The sequence below is a fragment of the Saccopteryx leptura genome, chromosome 13 (assembly GCF_036850995.1).
Source record: "Saccopteryx leptura isolate mSacLep1 chromosome 13, mSacLep1_pri_phased_curated, whole genome shotgun sequence".
NCBI lineage: Eukaryota > Metazoa > Chordata > Mammalia > Chiroptera > Emballonuridae > Saccopteryx > Saccopteryx leptura.
The window spans coordinates 35,774,737-35,793,488 of NC_089515.1; the positions used below are offsets into that span (position 1 = coordinate 35,774,737).

General features: G+C 40.8%; 1 protein-coding gene across 3 annotated transcripts in view; it reads right to left on the bottom strand.

The window, feature by feature from the left end:
- HECTD2 (HECT domain E3 ubiquitin protein ligase 2) overlaps positions 1-18,261 on the bottom strand; it is an 81,282-nt gene extending 63,021 nt beyond the window's left edge. For all 3 annotated transcript variants that reach the window (XR_010747649.1, XM_066355265.1, XM_066355266.1), the window contains exon 1: positions 17,999-18,261. Coding sequence is in view for 2 of the 3 variants with exons in the window: in XM_066355265.1 (XP_066211362.1) it covers positions 17,999-18,142 (144 nt within the window). In the remaining variant the exon portion in view is untranslated. The remainder of the gene's footprint in view (positions 1-17,998) is intronic.
- Positions 18,262-18,752: the final 491 nt, after the last annotated feature.

Here is an 18,752-nt window from a genome sequence, read left to right on the forward strand (position 1 = left end):
GTATTTGCTTCCACTTGTTTGTATCTTCCTTGATTTCCTTTATCAATATTTTATAATTTTCTGAGTACAAGTCTTTAACCTCTTTGGTTAAATTTTCTCCTAGGTGCTTTATTTTTTTGTTGTTGTTGCAATAGTGAAGGGGATTGTTTCCTTAATTTCTCTTTCAGACAGTTCATTGTTGGTGTATAAAAATGTCCCTGATATCTGAATATTGATTTTATATTCTGCCACCCTGCTGACATCACTTATTAGGTCAGGTTGTTTTCTGACTGAGACTTTAGGGTTTTCTATGTATGATATCATATCATCAGCAAATAATGATAGTTTTACTTCTTCTTTTCCAATTTGGATGCCTTTCATTTCTTTTTCTTGTCTGATGGCTGTGGCTAGGTCTTCCAGAACTATGTTAAATAAGAGTGGTGAAAGGGGGCATCCCTGCCTTGTTCCTGATCTTAACAGGATTTCATTTAATTTTTGCCCATTGATTATGATGTTGGCTTTGGGTTTGTCATAGATGGACTTTATCATGTTGAGGTATGATTCCTGTATCCCCACTTTGCCAAGAGTTTTGATCATAAATGGGTGCTGAATTTTATCAAATGCTTCTTTTGCATCTATTGATATTATTATGTGCTTTTTATCCTTTTGTTTATGTGATGAATCACATTGATTGATTTGCAAATATTCTACCAGCCTTGCCTCCCCAGAATAAATCCCTCCTGATCATGATGAATGAATTTTTTCATGTATTGCTGGATCTGGTTTGCTAATATTTTGCTGAGAATTTTAGCATCTAAGTTCATCAAGTATATTGGTCTATAGTTTTCTTTCTTTGTAGTATTTTTGCCTGGTTTTGGAATCAGAATTATGCTTGCCTCATAAAAGGAGTTTAGAAATCTTCCCTCGTCTTGAATTTTTTGAAATAGCTTGAGAAGAATAGGAGTTAGTTCTTCTTTGAATATTTGGTAAATTAGTTTGTGAAACCATCTGGCTCAGGACTTTTGTTTGTTGGGAGTTTTTTTATAACTGTTTCAATCTCATTTAGTGAAATCTGTCTGTTTAGGTTTTCTGATTCTTCCATATTGATTTTTGAAAGATTATATGTTTTGAGGAATTTGAAAACCTAGGTTGTCTAATTTTCTGGCATACAGTTCTTCATAGTATTTTCTTATAATCCTGTATTTCTGCTGTGTCAGTTGTTACTTCTCCTCTCTCATTTCTAATTTTGAGTCCTCGCTCTTTTTTTCTTTGTGAGTCTGGTTAAAGGTTCACAATCTTGTTTACCTTTTTAAAGAACCAGCTCTTGGTTTCATTGATCCTCTGTATTTTTTTTTTTAGCGTCTGTCATTTATGTTTGCTCTGATCTTTATTATTTCCTTCCTTGTACTTCCTCTTGGTTTTACTTGCTCTTCTTTTTCTAGTTATTTTAGATGCAGGGTAAAATTGTTTATTTGAGCTTTTTCTAGCTTCTTACGGTATGCCTGTAATGCTATGAACTTCCCTCTCAGGATTGCTTTAGCTGTGTCCCATAAATTTTGAGTTGTTGTATGTTTGTTTTCATTTGTTTCCAGGAAGTTTTTTATTTCTTCCTTGATCTCATTGTTAACCCATTCGTTATTTAATAACATGGTATTTCGTTTCCAAGTGTTTGAGTGTTTTACAGTTTTTCTATTGTAGTTGATTTCTAGTTTCATGTCATTGTGATCCGAGAAGATGCTTGATATGATTTCAGTCTTCTTAAATTTATTGAGACTCATTTTGTGTCCTAACATGTGGTCTATCCTAGAGAATGTACCATGAGCACTTGAAAAGAATGTATATTCTGCTGCTTTAGGGTGAAAGGTACTGAAGATATCTATTAAATCCAGTTGATCTAGTATGTCCTTTAAGTCTGTTGTTTCTTTGTTAATTTCCTTTCTTGAGGATCTATCCAGTGATGTTAGTGGGGTATTAAAGTCCTCTACTATTATGATATTGCTGTTGATTTCACCCTTTATGTCCATCAAAATCTGCTTTACATATTTAGGTGCTCCTATATTTGGTGCATAGATATTTATAATGGTTATATCTTCCTGTTGGATTGCTCCCTTTATCATTATGTAGTAACCTTCTTTATTCCTTACTAAAGCCTTTGTTTTAAAGTCTATTTTGTCAGATATAAGTATTACTACCCCAGCTTTTTTTCATTTCCATTTGCATGAAATATTTTTTTCCATCCCTTTACTTTCAGTCTATGTGTATCTTTTTTTTTGAGGTGGGTCTCTTGTAGACAGCATATGTATAGGTCCTGTTTTCTTATCCATGCAGCTACCCCGTGTCTTGATTGAAGCTTTTAATCCATTTACATTTAAGGTTATTATTGATATGTAGTTGTTTATTGCCATTTTATTCTTTAAATCTATATTCCTCTTTTACTGGATTTTTCTCCCCTTTGTTCTGTTTACAACAGGCCCCTTAACATTTCTTGTAGCATTGGTTTGGTTATAATGAATTCCTTGAGGTTTGTTGTTTTTTTTTTGTCTGGAAAGCTTTATATTTCTCCTTTAATTTTAACTGATAGCCTTGCTGGATAGAGAAGTCTTGGTTGTAGGCTCTTGTTTTGCATTACTTTGAATATTTCTTGCCATTCCCTTCTGGCCTCCAATGTTTCTGTTGAGAAGTCAGATGTCATCCTTATGGGGGATCCTCTGTAGGTAATTTATGGTTTCCTCTTGCAGCTTTTAGTATTCTTTATCTCTTATTTTTTTTTTTTTTTAATTATGATGTGTTTTGGTGTAGGCCTCTTTGGGTTCATCCTTAATGGGACTCTCTGTGCTTCTTGAACTTGTGTGACTTATTATTTCATCAATTTAGGGAAGTTTTCAGCTATGATTTCTTCAGTCAGAATCTCTATCCCTCGATCTTTCACTTCTCCTTCAGGAACCCCTATGATGAGGATGTTGTTTTTCTTCATGTTGTCACAAAGCTCTCTTAGACTTTCCTCAGACTTTTTGAACCTCTTTTCTTTTTGTTGCTCTGCTTCTTTGCTTTCATTTATCTTGTCCTATAAATCGCTGATTTGATCCTCAGCTTCATTCATCCTACTTTTAATTCCTTCTAGTGTGGTCTTCATTTCTGATATTGTATTTTTCATTTCTGACTGGTTCTTTTTTATTATTTCAATGATACTTGCTATCTATTTAGGTGCTCATTATGTTCGATTGTTGCTCTAAGATCTTTGAGCATCCTAACAATCATTATTTTTAACTCTGCATCCAATAATTTGGTTATTTCCATCTCATTCAGATCTTTTCTGGGGACTTCTCTTGTTGATTCACTTGGGTTGCATTTCTCTGGCTTTTCATTTTGTCTATGTATAAGAAGGGTGTGGTCACAGGAGTCCAATGGGTGTGGCCTCTGTGTTCCCTAGGTGTGGTCTATCTGCAGTCCTGCCACCCTTGCCACTGCCTTGGGCTTTTGGACACAGGCATTGCTGGTGCTGGCATGCCGCTGCCGTTGCTGTTGCTGTGGCTTCCACCTGTCTCTGTGGGCGGGACTGCACTCATGTGCCAGGGCTGCAAGCCTTGACCTGCACCCAGCCTCTGCAACACCCCCACAGGCGGGACTGTGCTTCCCGCGCCTGGCGCCTTCGCAGGTTCAGCTTCCGCCCTGCCCCCACAGGCTGAACTGCATGCACTTGCCTGCCCTGGCTGCAAGCCTTGGCTGGCCCTGACTTCTGCCTTGCCCTCGTGGGCAGGAAGACATCCATGCACCCAGCTGCAAGCCTTGGCTGGTTCCCCAGCTTCCACTCCACTCCCACAGGTGGGACTGTGCTCGCATGGCCAGCTGTAAGCCTCGGCCAGTTTCCTGGCTTTCACCTTGCCCCATGGGCAGGATTGCAAAAGGGACCACTCTCACGTGCCTGGCCCACAGCCGCAGGTCAGACTGCTTTTGCATGCCCCGTCTGCAGCTGCAGCATGCTCCGGGCTTCCGCCCCCATGTACAGGACTGTGCTGGCTTGCCTGGGCCGCAGCTGTGGCTGGCTCGGTTCCCCCCCTCCGCCAATGGGACTGCATCCTGCTGCTGCCCGCCTTCCTATGAGTACTCAGCAATGTGGGGGTGGCGATGTAGCTCAGACCTCAGTACTCAATCCTGTATCCCTGATGGTTCCCTGCTTTTAAGAGATTCTTTTCTCTGACTGCAGCAGGAGAGCTTCCGTTTGGCTGGTGATCTGCTTCCCTTTGCTGGTGTTGTTGGTTCCGGGAAAAATATTCACTTTAGATTTGGGGGGTGACTCAGTCCAGGGGTTAGGGTGGCTGTCCTTCAAAGTGTTTTCCCCGTGCCTCCTAGTTTACTACTCCAGTCCTCTACTCCAGTCCTCTCCTTAGCTCTCTCTATCCTGGGAGCCCCGGGTGAGTGGCTGTGAAAGAGGTTTTCTTCTCAGTCCCTTTAAGACAAATCCTGGGTCTGAGAAATCTGTTTCTTTCTCGCAAACAGTATCCTGGCTTGTTTCACAGCTAAATACTGTCTGTACACCTCTTCTAGGCTGTGAGGCTGCAGACCTGGTGCCCAGGTTCTCCCCCTCTGAGAAACCCCCCTCCCACGCGAGTCCCTCTGGGTGGCCACTCACTTCTGGAAGCTGGGCAGCTCTCTCCTCGTTTCCACTTTTCTTTCCAGTCTCAATGTGGCTTCTTTGGTGATCTTTGGTTATAGTTTCCTTTTGGTTTAGCCCAAAGTTGGTTTTTCCAGATGATTGTTCTTAAAATTAAGTTGTAATCCACTTTGATTCTGGGAGGTGGAAGTTGGAATGTCCACCTACTCCACTGCCATCTTGCCACCCCCCCACTCTGTAACCTCTTTATTGATAAGTTCAGTCCATTTACATTTAGGGTAATTACTGATGCTTGAGGATTTCCTATAGCCATTTTATGTTTTGTTTTCTGGTAACTCTGTGTCTCCTTTAGTTCCTCTTTTCTGTGTTTCTGGCAGTTCTTCTTGTTTTATGGTATTCCATACTTCTTTACCCTGTTTCCTCTTTTTATAGCTACATGTTTCAGTATTAGGGTTTTTTTGTGGGTAGTTACTATTAAGTTATTAAAAGAAAATTTTTCATATATACAAGAGTACTTTGTCTTATGAGTGCTCCTAACTCCATCCTCCTTTGCTACTATAGATCTTCATCCTCTCCCTTTTTATGTTATTGTTGTGACAGATTGTCCTTGTTTTTATTGTAACCTTGTTGAAGATTTTACTTGTTTTGATTTGTTTTCTTCTTTTTATTTGGTAGAATAACTCCCTTAAGTATTTACTGCAGTGGAGGTTTTCTGGGAATCAATTCCCTCAGCATCTGTTTGTCTGGGAAAGTTTTTATTTCTCTTTCATAACTGAAGGATAACTTTGATGGATATAGTATTCTTGGCTGGTAATTCCTTTCTTTCAGTACTTTCAGTGTTTGGGGCCACTTTCTTCTGGCTTGTAGAGTTTCTGAGAAGTCTGATGATAGCCTAAAGGGCCTTCCTTTATGTGTTATGTTCTTTTCCCTAGCTGCCTTGAGGATTCTTTCTTTCTCATTGATTTTTGACAATTTTATGTGCCTTGGAGAAAGTCTATTTGGACTGAGGTAACTTGGCATTCTGTTTGCTTCTTGGATTCGAGGATCTAACTCTTTCTATAGGCTTGCAAAGTTCTCATCAATAATTTGTTTGAATAGGCTCTCCATTCCCTTCTCCCTCTCTTCTTTTGATAGACCCATTATTCTTATATTCTCTTTCTGATGGAGCCAGACAATTCTTGTAGAGCTCTATCATTTTTTTTTAATTTGTGAGTCTCTCTTCTTCTTTCTGTAGTATCTCTAGTTGCCTGTCTGATATCACTGATTCTCTCCTCTGTCTGTTCTGTTCTATTAGCTAAACCTGCTACCTCATTTTTCAATTTATGTATTGAGTTCTTCACCTCTGTTTTTGAATTTTCAATCTCCTTGAAGTAATCATTTTGTTCATTAATTTTGTTTTTTGAGCTCATTAAATTGCCTATCAATGTTTTCTTGCATCTTAATTGAATATTTTCAGAACTTCAATTTTGAGTTATATAACTCCAAGATTTCCATGTGATTGAGATTTTCTGGAGATTTTCTTTTTCTTTCTGAACTACGTCTCTTTCTTGTGTAGCCATGGTATTTGTTTTCTTATTCTTTGATGGCATTTGAGAGTGGTATTGTTAAGAAATCTAATAAAAAACTACTAAAAAGTAAATAAAATAAAAAATACAATGAAAAATTAAAAATGAAAAGTAAAAAAACAAAAAACAAAGAGAAATCATAAAATAATCAAAAACAAAGAAACCCACAAAAATAAGAAATATGAAAATTAAAGAAAATAAAATTCAAAAGAAAAAAAGAGATTTTAGTTTTGAGCAGGTTTTCTGTTTTCTTCCAGTAGATGGCCCTGGATTACAAGTTTTAGCTCTGTGAAATTCTTGGGCAGAGATGCAGCAACAATGTAGGTGGGACTGCAGTCAGATGATGGGTGGGGCATGTTGTGAGGGCATTAAGGCTTTAGTAATGGCGATCTCAGGCCTCGGACACTCTTCCCCACATCTCAATGTTCTAGAACATTAAGATCAGAACAGAGCACCTCTGTTCTTCCAGAGAGAGAGGAAATCTGGAGAACTAGTTGTGGAGTCTGTCTCTGCCACTCCCTGTACCCTGCAAGGCGAGGGAGGCATGAACTGGCAGAGTGGGGGACCGCACTTTGTTTTTCTCCTTCTCTACGCCAAGTGCAGGTGGCAGAAACACTGGCCATGATCCTTCCTTTTGCTGACGCTTTGGTTTAGTATATCCCCCTCTGCCCCTCAGCTCACTGTTCCTCCCCGCAGAAGACCCAGTCACTCCGGTACTCTCTTATCTGAAGCCCCAGCTGATAACAATCCAGGCAGTCTGACTTCCTCTCCTCTCTGAAGTGTGTTTTATTTTTCGCCCCCTTTCTCAATCCTTCCCACCTTTAGTTGATTCCACACATTGATCTTTTCAGGCAAGCCTGCAAGCCCAGCTGGGGTTCTTTTGCTGTGTTACAGCTGTTGTAGTTGTTGAAATTTCAAGAAGAGAGATCAAGGGTATCTCTCATGCTACCATTACTCTAATGTTATTTCCCTCTGACATTTTTCTAATTGATAGGGTTATGTAGCAATTGTTATGCAAAACTAATATAAGGTCAGAACAATGGGAAATATTGCCATGTATAATTTGTGCTGACAAAGTTTAAGAGTGAAATGGCCAAAGAGATAAGATCCAAAAAAGTGCTGTGTTAAAAACTAATGTTATATGATGAAGAGCTGTTAGGTCTCAAATGTGTCTACAATAATGAGCGACTATGAAATCATGGGGACAGTGGAGACAACAGATTCAGGGGAATGGGGTGGCAGAAACTATTATGAAATGTATGGGCAAATGAATAGGAACTTAAAAGATGAAAGCAATGAGCAGGGGTTGCTCTGTCCAGAAGTTCCGGAAGCAGAGAAAGGCCAGCGGCCAGAAGGATACAAAGGTTTGAGAGAAGATACACAGCGCCAAATCCAGTGTTTGCTTCTGTGGTCCCCATGGCATCACTGCTATTCTTTGTGCAGGAATAGCCATGGATTGGGGCAGAGATGGGCACTCAACTGAGAGGCAGCCATCTGTAGGGCACACATTAGGTGACCTGGCATAAAAAACACTGATCTTTCTTAGAATGTCAATTAGAGGAGGTCGTTCCAAATTTCAGATGGAGGAATATGGAAAAGTATGACCAACCAGGAGGCATATATGGCCTGATTTTCTGTTCCTTGTAATCAAAAAAGCTTAAACAACATAAAATAAAATCCTTGGTCTAGTAGGTTTCTTGTTTGTAAAATGACTATGCTCTTGATACTTTATACTTGAGATGACATAAAATCAATCACGCACAATTTCATGGGTCAATAGTGTACTATAAAATAAAAGCAAACCTTCAAAATAGCAGTTGCCCCATACGAACTTACACATACATACCCTAAGATTTTTATGAGTAAAAACAAGGCAATATATTGTGCAACAGTAAATTAATTAAAAATTAGAGAATCAAATCAAGAAGTTAATGGGTATTAACATGGCATCAAACGTTAGACTAAATGAATGGTTAGAGAATATTACATCTTCTAAGAACTGTATCGACCCCAGTGATTATATCTGGTTTCCTGGGAGTGTTGGAAGTGTTATCTATGAGTCTCACAGAACACTACAAATAAAGTCCAGGAATGTGGCCTGTCTACAAATACGGGCTGGATGTGCTGAAGAATAGACAGTAGCAGGATACTCAATCAGCTATTACAGATTGAAGATAAGTACAAACAGGGAACATGGGGGAGAAACATTTTAAAAATTCATTGAGGGAAAAAACTCAATATTTAAACCTGGCATAATAAATAACAGACTCCACTCTCTAAGCAAAAGCTGACCATGAGTTTAATAAACAGCAGAAAAATTTAATGTTCATATTTCACAAGTATCTAACATAGAACTCAATGGTCTTTTTGATTATATAATCACACACATAATTGGTTAAGATTATAATATAAAATAATTTTTAAAAATTTAACTAGACAAATACTTGGAGTATGTGTTTAGCTCCTGTTAATATAACCAAATACTGTCAACCTTATCTAAAATTTTATTTTAATACATGAGTTTCTACTTTCAACTTTTATTGAGGAACAGACCATATCTCAGTTAAATTTTAAGTAAGATTGAGTTAAATTTTATCCTGTTTTTCTATCAGATGCCAATAAGAAAGATATTCCTGGTTTTCTGTGATAGTTTTTGTATTGAACACCAAATTCTATATACTCAAAATTCTGGTAAAATTTACTTTATTAGTTTCCTATCCCCCAAAGCTGCTTTAGAAGATAAAACATTTCTGTTTACACTCTCAAATTTTATAGAAGAATAATTGCTGGTTCTCTTCCATAATGAAACTTTTAAAAGTCATAATAGCTCCCTGTATTAGAGTCTCTGAATTAAAATATTTTAAACTGAATTCCTATATCTACGAAATTCACTATTCATAACATATTTTAAAATATTAGCTTTGCATATAAGCTAGAAATACTGGGATTTTAAATTATACCAAGTGAAAATTAATGTTGCATTCTAGCTATTGATTTAGACATGTCAGACTGGAAAAGGTTTTATTTACTAAAGGGAAAGGCCACAACAATGCAGAGGTAGAGGGATGGCATTTTGCTTCAGTTGGTTCTGCATGCAAAGTGTCCCAAGAGATCTAGTCACTAGAATATGTTCAACTTGAGAAGAATGTACATAATGCATTTTAGAAAATGTTCCATAGAACCAATAATGACTGGGCATTCTAAAATGTCTAATCATACTTGATTAATTGGAAAATTCACTTATACAAATTACCTGTCATCAGTAATGCAAGTTAAAAACAGTAATGGTAATAATACAAAGGTAATTCAACATACATTAGGGTAAGAATTCTTAAACATTCTGGTGTCAGGACTCCTTCACAATCTTAAAAATAACTGTATATCGGTACTAGTTCTTTTTAAAATAACAATAACCCCATTTATGGAACATAACTGTATTTTCCCAGACAAAAAAAAAAAATTAGAACAGCATTGTTTTTCATTTTGTAACTCAATTTTATAATATCTGGTTTAATAGAAGACAGCTGGATTCTTATATCTACCTCTGTACTCAGTGTTCTGCAATGTCATGTGTTGTATAGCCTCTAGAAAACTACAATGTCGATTCATGAGAAAATGAGCAGGAATAAAACAAGACAGGTAACATCTTTGTATCATTGTACAAATAGTCTATGACCTCATGGACCTCTAAAAACATGTGAAGGACCACACTTTGAGTACTGCCGCAATTGGGATAAAGCGTAATTAGAACTAAGAATGAATTTAGGAAATCTTGGGAGGACAAGAAGATATTTAAATCTTCACTGTGTAATATAGCCATTAGCCACATGTGGCTATTGAGTGAAGATACCTAGTAAGTATAAAATATATAATTTTCAAAGACAGTATAAAAGAGGTAAAATATTGCATTAAGCCTCTATATTGATTAAATGTTGAAATGGTAAGTTTCTGGATATGTTGGATTATATAAAATATATTATTAACTTTACCTCTTTGTTATTCCTTTTAGTGTAACTATTATAAAATCTTAAATTACATATGTGGTTCACATTATATTTCTAACTGGACAGAGGTGATCTAGATAGAATTTCCTAAACTAGATCCAACCCAACATACACTCTTAGAGGAAAAGAACAGAATTATTTTTCTGACTCACAATTTCCCTGCATCGTTTTTGGAAGAGATTTGCTGGAAAGGTAAAAAAAATTAAATATGGAAAACAAAACAAAACCGAACCTCTCTAGACAAAATATAAAGGATGTCTGAATGAATCAAAACCGAGTTTCCTGTGTTTCTGATGTGTATATAGGGACAATGGCAACTTAGCCACACTTCACTGAAACTTAGTTTTCAAGTCCAAACATAAATATTTTGGTAATAAGTTCATTGCTTCAGTTTCAGTGAGTCCAAGGACTATCTATAATGCACAGAAAAAGTACTTGACAAAGAGTGAGTGGCTTCCTGAGATACTGAGCAAAGGTTATTGTGGCAGAAAATTGGTGAAAAAAAAATTTATATGTTTTAAATGAAAATAAAAAGCATTTAAGATACTCTGCTTTACCAACTTTTTCAATAAACTGACCTAAACTACCATTCAGGGCCACATCAGCTTAGAAGTCTCAATTGTACGTAGAGTCCACAAAGGAGGCTATTTTAGGCCCTGTTACTGGGTAAAGTTATTTTGTTTTCCTTTCCTGTATTTTTTTTTCACAGTTTCCTATTCCTATTAGCATACTTGGTTATAAAATCAGAAGTGCTAACTGTTCTACATCATGCTAGTAAGATGTGAAAAGTTAACTGCTTTCAAGGTGAGAACTTCCCTCCCAAACTAAGTAACACCAGCCCAAGTAGAATGCCTTTCTTTAGGTTATATAAACCACATCTTTCTCAGGAGAACAGGAAATAAGGATGTGGATTCTGAAAGAAAATTTTGACATAAAAAAAATCACAATACAACTGATCTTAGAGATAAGTGAAAATTAACCTCACTTAATATAAAAGAAATGTTGGAGCCCTGGCCAGTGTGCTCAGTGGACAGAGCAATGGCCCAGCTTGAGGACATCCCGGGTTCCAAACCCTGTCAGGGCACACATCTGCTTCTTTCCCCCTCCTTCTCCCCCTTCTCTCTCTCTCCTCCCACAGCCAGTGGCTCAGCTGGTCAAGCAATGCATACAGGTGCTGAGGATAGCTTGGTTGATTTGAGCATTGGCCCCAGACGGGGCTGCCAGATGGATTCCAATCGGGGCACATGCAGGAGCCTGTCTCAGTATCTCCTCTCCTCCCACTTAAAAAAAAATTAATACATAAAAATAAATAGAAAACAAATAAATGCTGGTCCTGAAACTCAGAAATTTCAAGACTTATCAGGAAGGCAAGGTGACATGGGAGATTTTATTCACATAATTTATAACATAGAAAAACAAGAAACTATATCAATAAATTCCATATACAGTAAAATACTACTTTTAAAATGTGTGATTTGATGTAGTTACAATTCCTTAATCAATTTCTTGTTCTTTAATAAAAACATCTAGATCAAAGACAAGTTATTTTGGGATCCAGCTTTCTTTATGACTAGGCTCAAACTTCATATTGACTTCAATTCAACTGGATTAGTAAAATTTCAGTAATTTCTATTTCTACGAGGCACGTTCATTTATTACACTCAATCCCCCTGTATTTTTCTGACTGCTTACAAAATGTCACCAAGTTACAAATACCAAGTTAGGAACAGGTAGTTAGTTATTCAGATAATGCTTAGGAGTCTAACAATTCTGCAATGCAAGGGGTCCTTCACCCATAAACTAAACTGTAACACTAGAAATAAAAAAAATTTTTTTAAGGAGAAAAAGCAAGGAGATATACATATATGCAGTGGTGGGATTCAGCCGGTTCGCACCAGTTCAGCAGAACTGATACCTAATTTTTTGTTGAGTTCGGAAAACTGGTTGTTAAAATGGCACTTGTAATTACGGCTCTCTCTAAGGTGGGCACCTGGGCAGCCACCCAATGTGGAAATCACAAATTTACATTCCTCACTCTTTTTTAATGTTCATCTGCACGACAGCGTATTCTAAGCACCCGTAATGTTCATTCCATCCATAGATGAAAAAAATTGCAAGTGAGGACACCAATCAAGAAGCGATATGGAAATACCTTGAATAACAGTTTTACTGTTTTTTGTCAGGCATTAAATATTTTTTCACTACTATTTTAAAACTCTTTCTTATAACATAATCTTGTTTTGTGTACTTTGTTCCTATTTAAGTACTAAATGCATGAAATAATAAACTACCTTTTGGCATATCATTTTTTTATACTTAAAACAGTCATTAGGGCCTGAACAGGCGGTGGTGCAGTGGATAGAGCATCAGACTGGGATGCCGAGGACCCAGGTTCAAGACCCCGAGGTCGCCAGCTTGAGCACGAGCTCATCTGGTTTGAGCAAAAGCTCACCAGCTTGGACCCAAGGTCGCTGGCTTGAGCAAGGGGTTACTCAGTCTGCTGAAGGCCCACGCTCAAGGCACATATGAGAAAGCAATCAATGAACAACTAAGGTGTCGCAATATGCAACAAAAAACTAATGATTGATGCTTCTCATCTTTCCGTTCCTGTCTGTCCCTGTCTATCCCTCTCTCTGACTCTCTCTGGAGAAAAAACAACAACAGTCATTAGGGCAGAAAACCAGCTGTTAAATTATTTGAATCTCACCATGGTATATATGATGTATTTTTGTAATATCTGTGGTTACTAAATTGTTTAAAACACTTCGCCACTATAGCTTTCATTCTTTGTCATCTCACCTCTTGTTTAGAATATAATGGACAAAGGGCACAAGATTTTCCATAGATGAGATTGTTCCAGACACCTAGATGGGCATGGCTTATGTAATAAGTTCACACATGCATATGTTTATCTGAAGTGATGTTGGCTTTCATTTCTGTTGTCTAGCTAGATTTCACCCTCCCATCTCTTCCACTGTATCACCTGGCCACCACCCCAACGGATGTACCCGTCACCTCAGGAATGAACTACAAAGCTCCTTCCTTCACACTCCTCCTCTCCCTCCTCCCGTCTCAGTACCTCTAATCACTACCACTGATGCTCCTTTTTTTTAAGAAACTCCAATGGCTTCCCACTAACCACAGAAAGAAAATATCCAAATTTCTCTGCCTAGGGATCTGGCTCCAGCCCCCATGCAATCCTATTCACCTCCCACGCATGCCCAGCACGCTCCTTTGGGGTTGCTTCATTGCTCCCCGGGTCTTCCCTTTCAGCCTGTTCAGGTCAGCCTCCCCACCGAACTGCTTTTCCCCTTTCTATCGCCCTCTGAGTCCTACCATCTTCCAATGGCCAACCAGCTTAAATAACTACCTTTCCTCCAAGGCCTTTCTGCACAGTTCTGCACACACTGATTTCCTTTGTCTAATCTTCTATAGTACAAATTGTTTCTATGGCTCATTGTGGCTTTTACACACTGCTTTGCTTTGTGATGTTTTCATGTGTTAGCCCTGCCTACTCTGAGGCTAGAACCTTTTTCGAAAAAATATAAACAAAAAACAAAATCCCTTGTCTTTGTGTTTTCTGTAACATCTACCTGGAAGGCTAAACATAATAGACATTCGATAATTGGTAGTTACACGTGGGCACAGTGGCTCCACAGCCCATTTATATGTACCTGACTGACACAACACATGCAGACTTCTCATTCTTATTACTGACTTCCTGTCGAACCCTCTTCACACACCTTATGCGTTCCCTCACACTCTTCCCCTCACCTTCCACCTACTTGACAAGTCTCCTGGCCCTCACTGTGAGCCAACTTCCCTTTAAAATTCAAAACTGGTTTTCTGCATTCCCCTTCAGCTCCCTGACCTAAGTAAGAGAGGGCTCTTTCCTGAACCCAGCTTCATTCCTTGCTACCCTATTCCATGGGAAACCTCTCTTTTCCTGCTTACCTGATGTAAACGTTGAAACAGACAAACTCATTCTCTCTTGTCTCTATTATTTCTGTTCCTCCTTTGATCATTTTCTCATTCCCCATTCACCAACTTTTAAAATTTCATGTTACATCAGCAACTAATTTATAATATTCTGCTCCAATGTACGCTGTCAACCTCAGCAGAGTCAATACTCACATCATCAGACCTCATTCCCAAACACGACTTCCCATTCCTTATTCTTAACTTTCCACAGCTGGAAGGCCAGACCAAAACAATGATAGTCCTCTGAGTGCTAGAGCCTCTTGGGCATCTCTATACAGAACCACATTAACTGCTGCTGTTTCTCTCCATCCCCCCACCACACCTGATATCCACTGCGCCTCCATACCTTTCACTAGTCCATTTCAAATGCTGCTCCCTATAAACTAAGTAGACTTGGGGCAGTCTGGTTAACATACAGATTACACAGAGCTTCTAATTTAGTACACAGAGTGTTAATTTTCATTCTTAGCTACACCTGGCTGTGTGTATGTGTGTGTGTGTGTGAGAGAGTGAGCCCATGCCCAGGAATTGGTATAACTGGCGTGTATCTGGGCCTGGACAAATATGGCTTCAAAAGGTCCTGTAAGTCATTCTACTGTGCATTCAAGGTAGAAAAAACAGTGTTCTAGGCTGAAATCTGTAAATTAGGACTTCAACATGCTACCAAGATCATTCTGTGACCCGTCAGATTAACACCAGTATGTTAGGTAATTCCTGGCTAGAATGGACGTCCTTCACACTTGGTAATCTCCAGACCAATCATTTTAGGTTTCAGCTTTCCAGCACCCTCCTTCTACCTCTGCACTTGTCTTTGACCTTCCAGGATATAGTCCCAACTCTTCAGGTTTAAATAGGGTCATCACACTCTGGTCTTCTATTTATTTTAGTGAGCTATTATTCTAAGTTCTTTCTAAACTCTCACTAAAAAATGATACAGTAAATTTTGTAAAAAAGCTAGTATTGCAGGGTTATATTCTTTGAGACACAAACTCAATCTATATAGACAGACTTGTTAACCTAGGGTAAAAAGGACAAATCACTAATATGGCTTAAAGAAAAAAGCTATTGATGGCAATCATGTTCCTAAGCACACCTTCAGAAGCTCTATTTAATCCATGTGAAGGCTGAAGAACAACCAAACAGATCATTAGCTGTCTTTCCTTGCCCCCACACCAAGGCCTTCCTCACCTACCGGTGGACTCAGTGGTCATCCGTGTATCCTGGCTTTCTTGCCCTCTGGAGGACCAATCATACATTTTCTTGACTTAGTCTTTTTCCTGCTATAACTCAGAATTCCAGTTCTAGAAATCTTTCTTTGATCAATATACACATACACATATATACATATACTCATCATCATCATCAAATTCCTCATTTTCCCCTTGCTCTTCTAACTCTTGCTGCAAAAACAGAGAAAAAATCTATTTCCCTCCTGTCCTGATTCAAAACATCAGTGCTGTCCGACATGGTGGTGGCGCAGTGGATAGAGCGTCAGACTGGGACGCAGAGGACACAAGTTCGAAACCCCGAGGTCACCAGCTTGAGTGCGGGCTCATTCCGCCTGAGTGAGGGGTTGCTGGCTTGACCGTAGGACCGTAGACATGACCCCATGGTCACTGGCCTGAAGCCCAACGTTGCTGGCTTGAGGTTACTCGCTCTGCTGTAGCCCCTCCCAATCCCCCCCCCCCCAAGTCTTGGCACATATGAGAAAGCATTTAGTGAACAATTAAGGTGCCATAATGAAGAATTGATGCTTCTCATCTTTCTCCCTTCCTGGCTGTCTGTTCCTATCTGTCCCTCTCTCTGACTCTCTCTGTCAAAAAATTAAAAAAAAAAAATCAGTGCTGATGACAAATCTGTCAATTCAAAGAGCCATAAATTCTGAATGTCATTAAAAAAACAAACAAAAAAACCAGTAACAACAAAAACGCTACCAATCCTGAAAGACCTTATAAGGTATGAGAAATTGTCTTCAGAATGTCACGTGTTACTATTCAACCTCATGCTCTCCTAATTTAACCTATGTCTTTTCAAGGTTTAAGGCAAGATTTTAAAAAAGTTTTTAAACTCTCCTTCCGTTTGACTAGCAGTACAAGTTCATAAACCTTTATTCACACTTCCAAAATCTTATAAGCTTTTGAAACAAAGGTTTTTGTAACAACTTGGTGACAGAACATGGACCTAACTTGAGCTCTTTGACAGTCCACCCTGATCTGAACCGGTATTAAACTACTTATAATCTAACTTCACTTCATTTAGCATGCACACACAAGTATTAATATGCTCGATTATGGAAAACTAGCCCTGACCCCACTGTGAATATTACATACATGTACTGAATTACCTTTCTAACACTGAAAAACTCTGAATTCCAAAGCCCCAAGGGTTTCACATAAAGTCTGTAGACCTCTGTCCACAATGTACCAATGTCTCCAAGTTTTTACTCCAAAGCTTCAATTTTTCAGTTACATTGAAATAAATAAATGTATTTGGGAGGGACTTAAACCCATTCACAGAACTGTTTCTGAAAGCACATCCATTCATTGTTTTAAACAACTGATTTAGAATAGCTGTTCTGGAAACAGTAGCTATTTGCAAGTTAAGAACTCCCTAGATCAGCTCTGAAAGCACAGGGACCCAACACAAGGAACCAGTTTGACCAGAAGATGGGTGACAAATTCCTTCAGAGCTTTTCCCAAAGTAATTCCGAACCATCACTCCAATTTACCAATCAACTATACCTCTATTTTAGAATGTACCATCTTATTAGTGGCCACTTTGCTGCACTGATTTAACATAAAGAACTCGTTCTAACAATTTCCAGTTATCACAGTCCTTATTTTTGAAAAACCTACCTAATCAAAACATTATTCCTAATACTGTAAAGAAGAATGAGTTATTTTAGTTAGTTAAGAGGGAGGTTTTAAGAAATGAACTGCAAGTAGGAATAAAGAAAATGTATCATGCTCTCTAAACTTTTACTGTTTTGTCACTGAGCCGCATGACAAGTGATGGTCTTTAAATATTCTGAAGCAAATTCTCAGAAAGTATTTAAATATTTCAAATAAAAATATCTCAAAAACCAGAGGTTGATTTTTTTGTGTGTATTCCAAAGTAACCAGAGCCATCCACCAGTAAAAATAGGGAAGGGGGCTGTACCATTACATCATCTGGCAGTATGCAGTTATGCAGTTTGAAGCCTGAGAGCGCTCAGCAAATAATCCTTTAAGGAAATCCAGCCGGGAAATCATCCCTGTCAAGCTTAGATAACTTGAGTTTAAATAAAAAGATTTTTAAGAAGCCTCCCCACCTTACGTCACACGTCTGTACCATACGAGTAATAAAACCATCCCCAGGCATCTATCTACCTCCCACTACTCTGACAGCAACCGGAAGGTCACATTTAAGCGAAAACTCGCCGCGGAGTCCGTTCAATCTAAAGGAGGAAGGAGAGAAAAGCGAAGAAAAAGGGATAATCTCTGCTCCCCAAAGGTAGACAGGCAGGCAGCTTAGTGGAAAACCCACTCCCGCCTGTCGGACACGTTATCCTATCCAACAGATAACGCCGACTCCAAAATGCTGGTCATTTCCTTAGAAAAAATGCAACCCCCACCAAAACCAGAAAATAACCGAAAGCAGCCAGCGGACCCGGCCACCCCATTTCCCGAGCGAGGAAGGTGCAGCTGGAGAAGTGATCGCGGCCGTCCACGAGACACAACTCTCCCATTCCGGCCCCGGGAAGGGCGTCCCCGGGGATTCCCGGACTAGCCGCGGGCCCCTGGGTGCCCCTGGCCCGCCGTCCCTCCGTCCGTCGTCCGCCGTCGGGGCGCCCCGCGCGCCCCCCACCCGGCACCTACCGCAGTCGCCCCGGCGCCGGCTGACACGCTGGGCGGCAGCTTCTCGCGCTCCGGCTCCTTTCCTTTCCGGTCCTCTGCCGCGGCCGCCGCCGCCGCCACCGCCGGCGGCGCGGCGGGCAGGGGCAGCCGATCCGCTGCACTCATGTCGGGCCGGGCGGCGGGAGCGCGAGGCGGCGGCGGCGGCGGCGGCCGGGATGCGGCTGGGCTGGCGCTGCTGCCGCCGCGACCGCGAGAGGGCTCTGGGCCGCCGCTTCCCCCCGCAACCGCCGCCCCCGCCGCGCTCCGGCCCCGCGCGCGAGCCCGGATGCCCCGCCCGCCCCCGCCCCCGCGCGCGCCCGGCCGCCGACGCCGCTGCCGCTCCGGCGCGCTGGCCCCACCGCGCCGCCGCCCCCCGCCGGCTCCCGGCTCCCGGCTCCCGGCTCCGCGCTCGTGGGTCGGGGGCGCGGGCCGCCGCCGCCCTCGCCAACCCCGAGCGCCCCGGGAGGAGGCGGCGCCGCCGCCGCCGGGCCGCCATGTTGTTTGCGCTCTGTCGGGGGGGAAGGCTCGTCCTAGAGGGTCCGGGTTCGGGGCGCGGGGACGACGAGGCGAGGCCTGCCGCGGCCGCACGGGAGCGGAGCGCGCCCCAGAGCGGGCCGCCGGGGGCTGGGCGCCCGGGACCCGCGGGGTCGGGGCTGGCGGCCTGCCCTCACCCGCGCCCACCAGTCTGCCACCCCTGCCCGCCAGCCTGCACCTCCTCAGGAGACGGCCGTTCCTT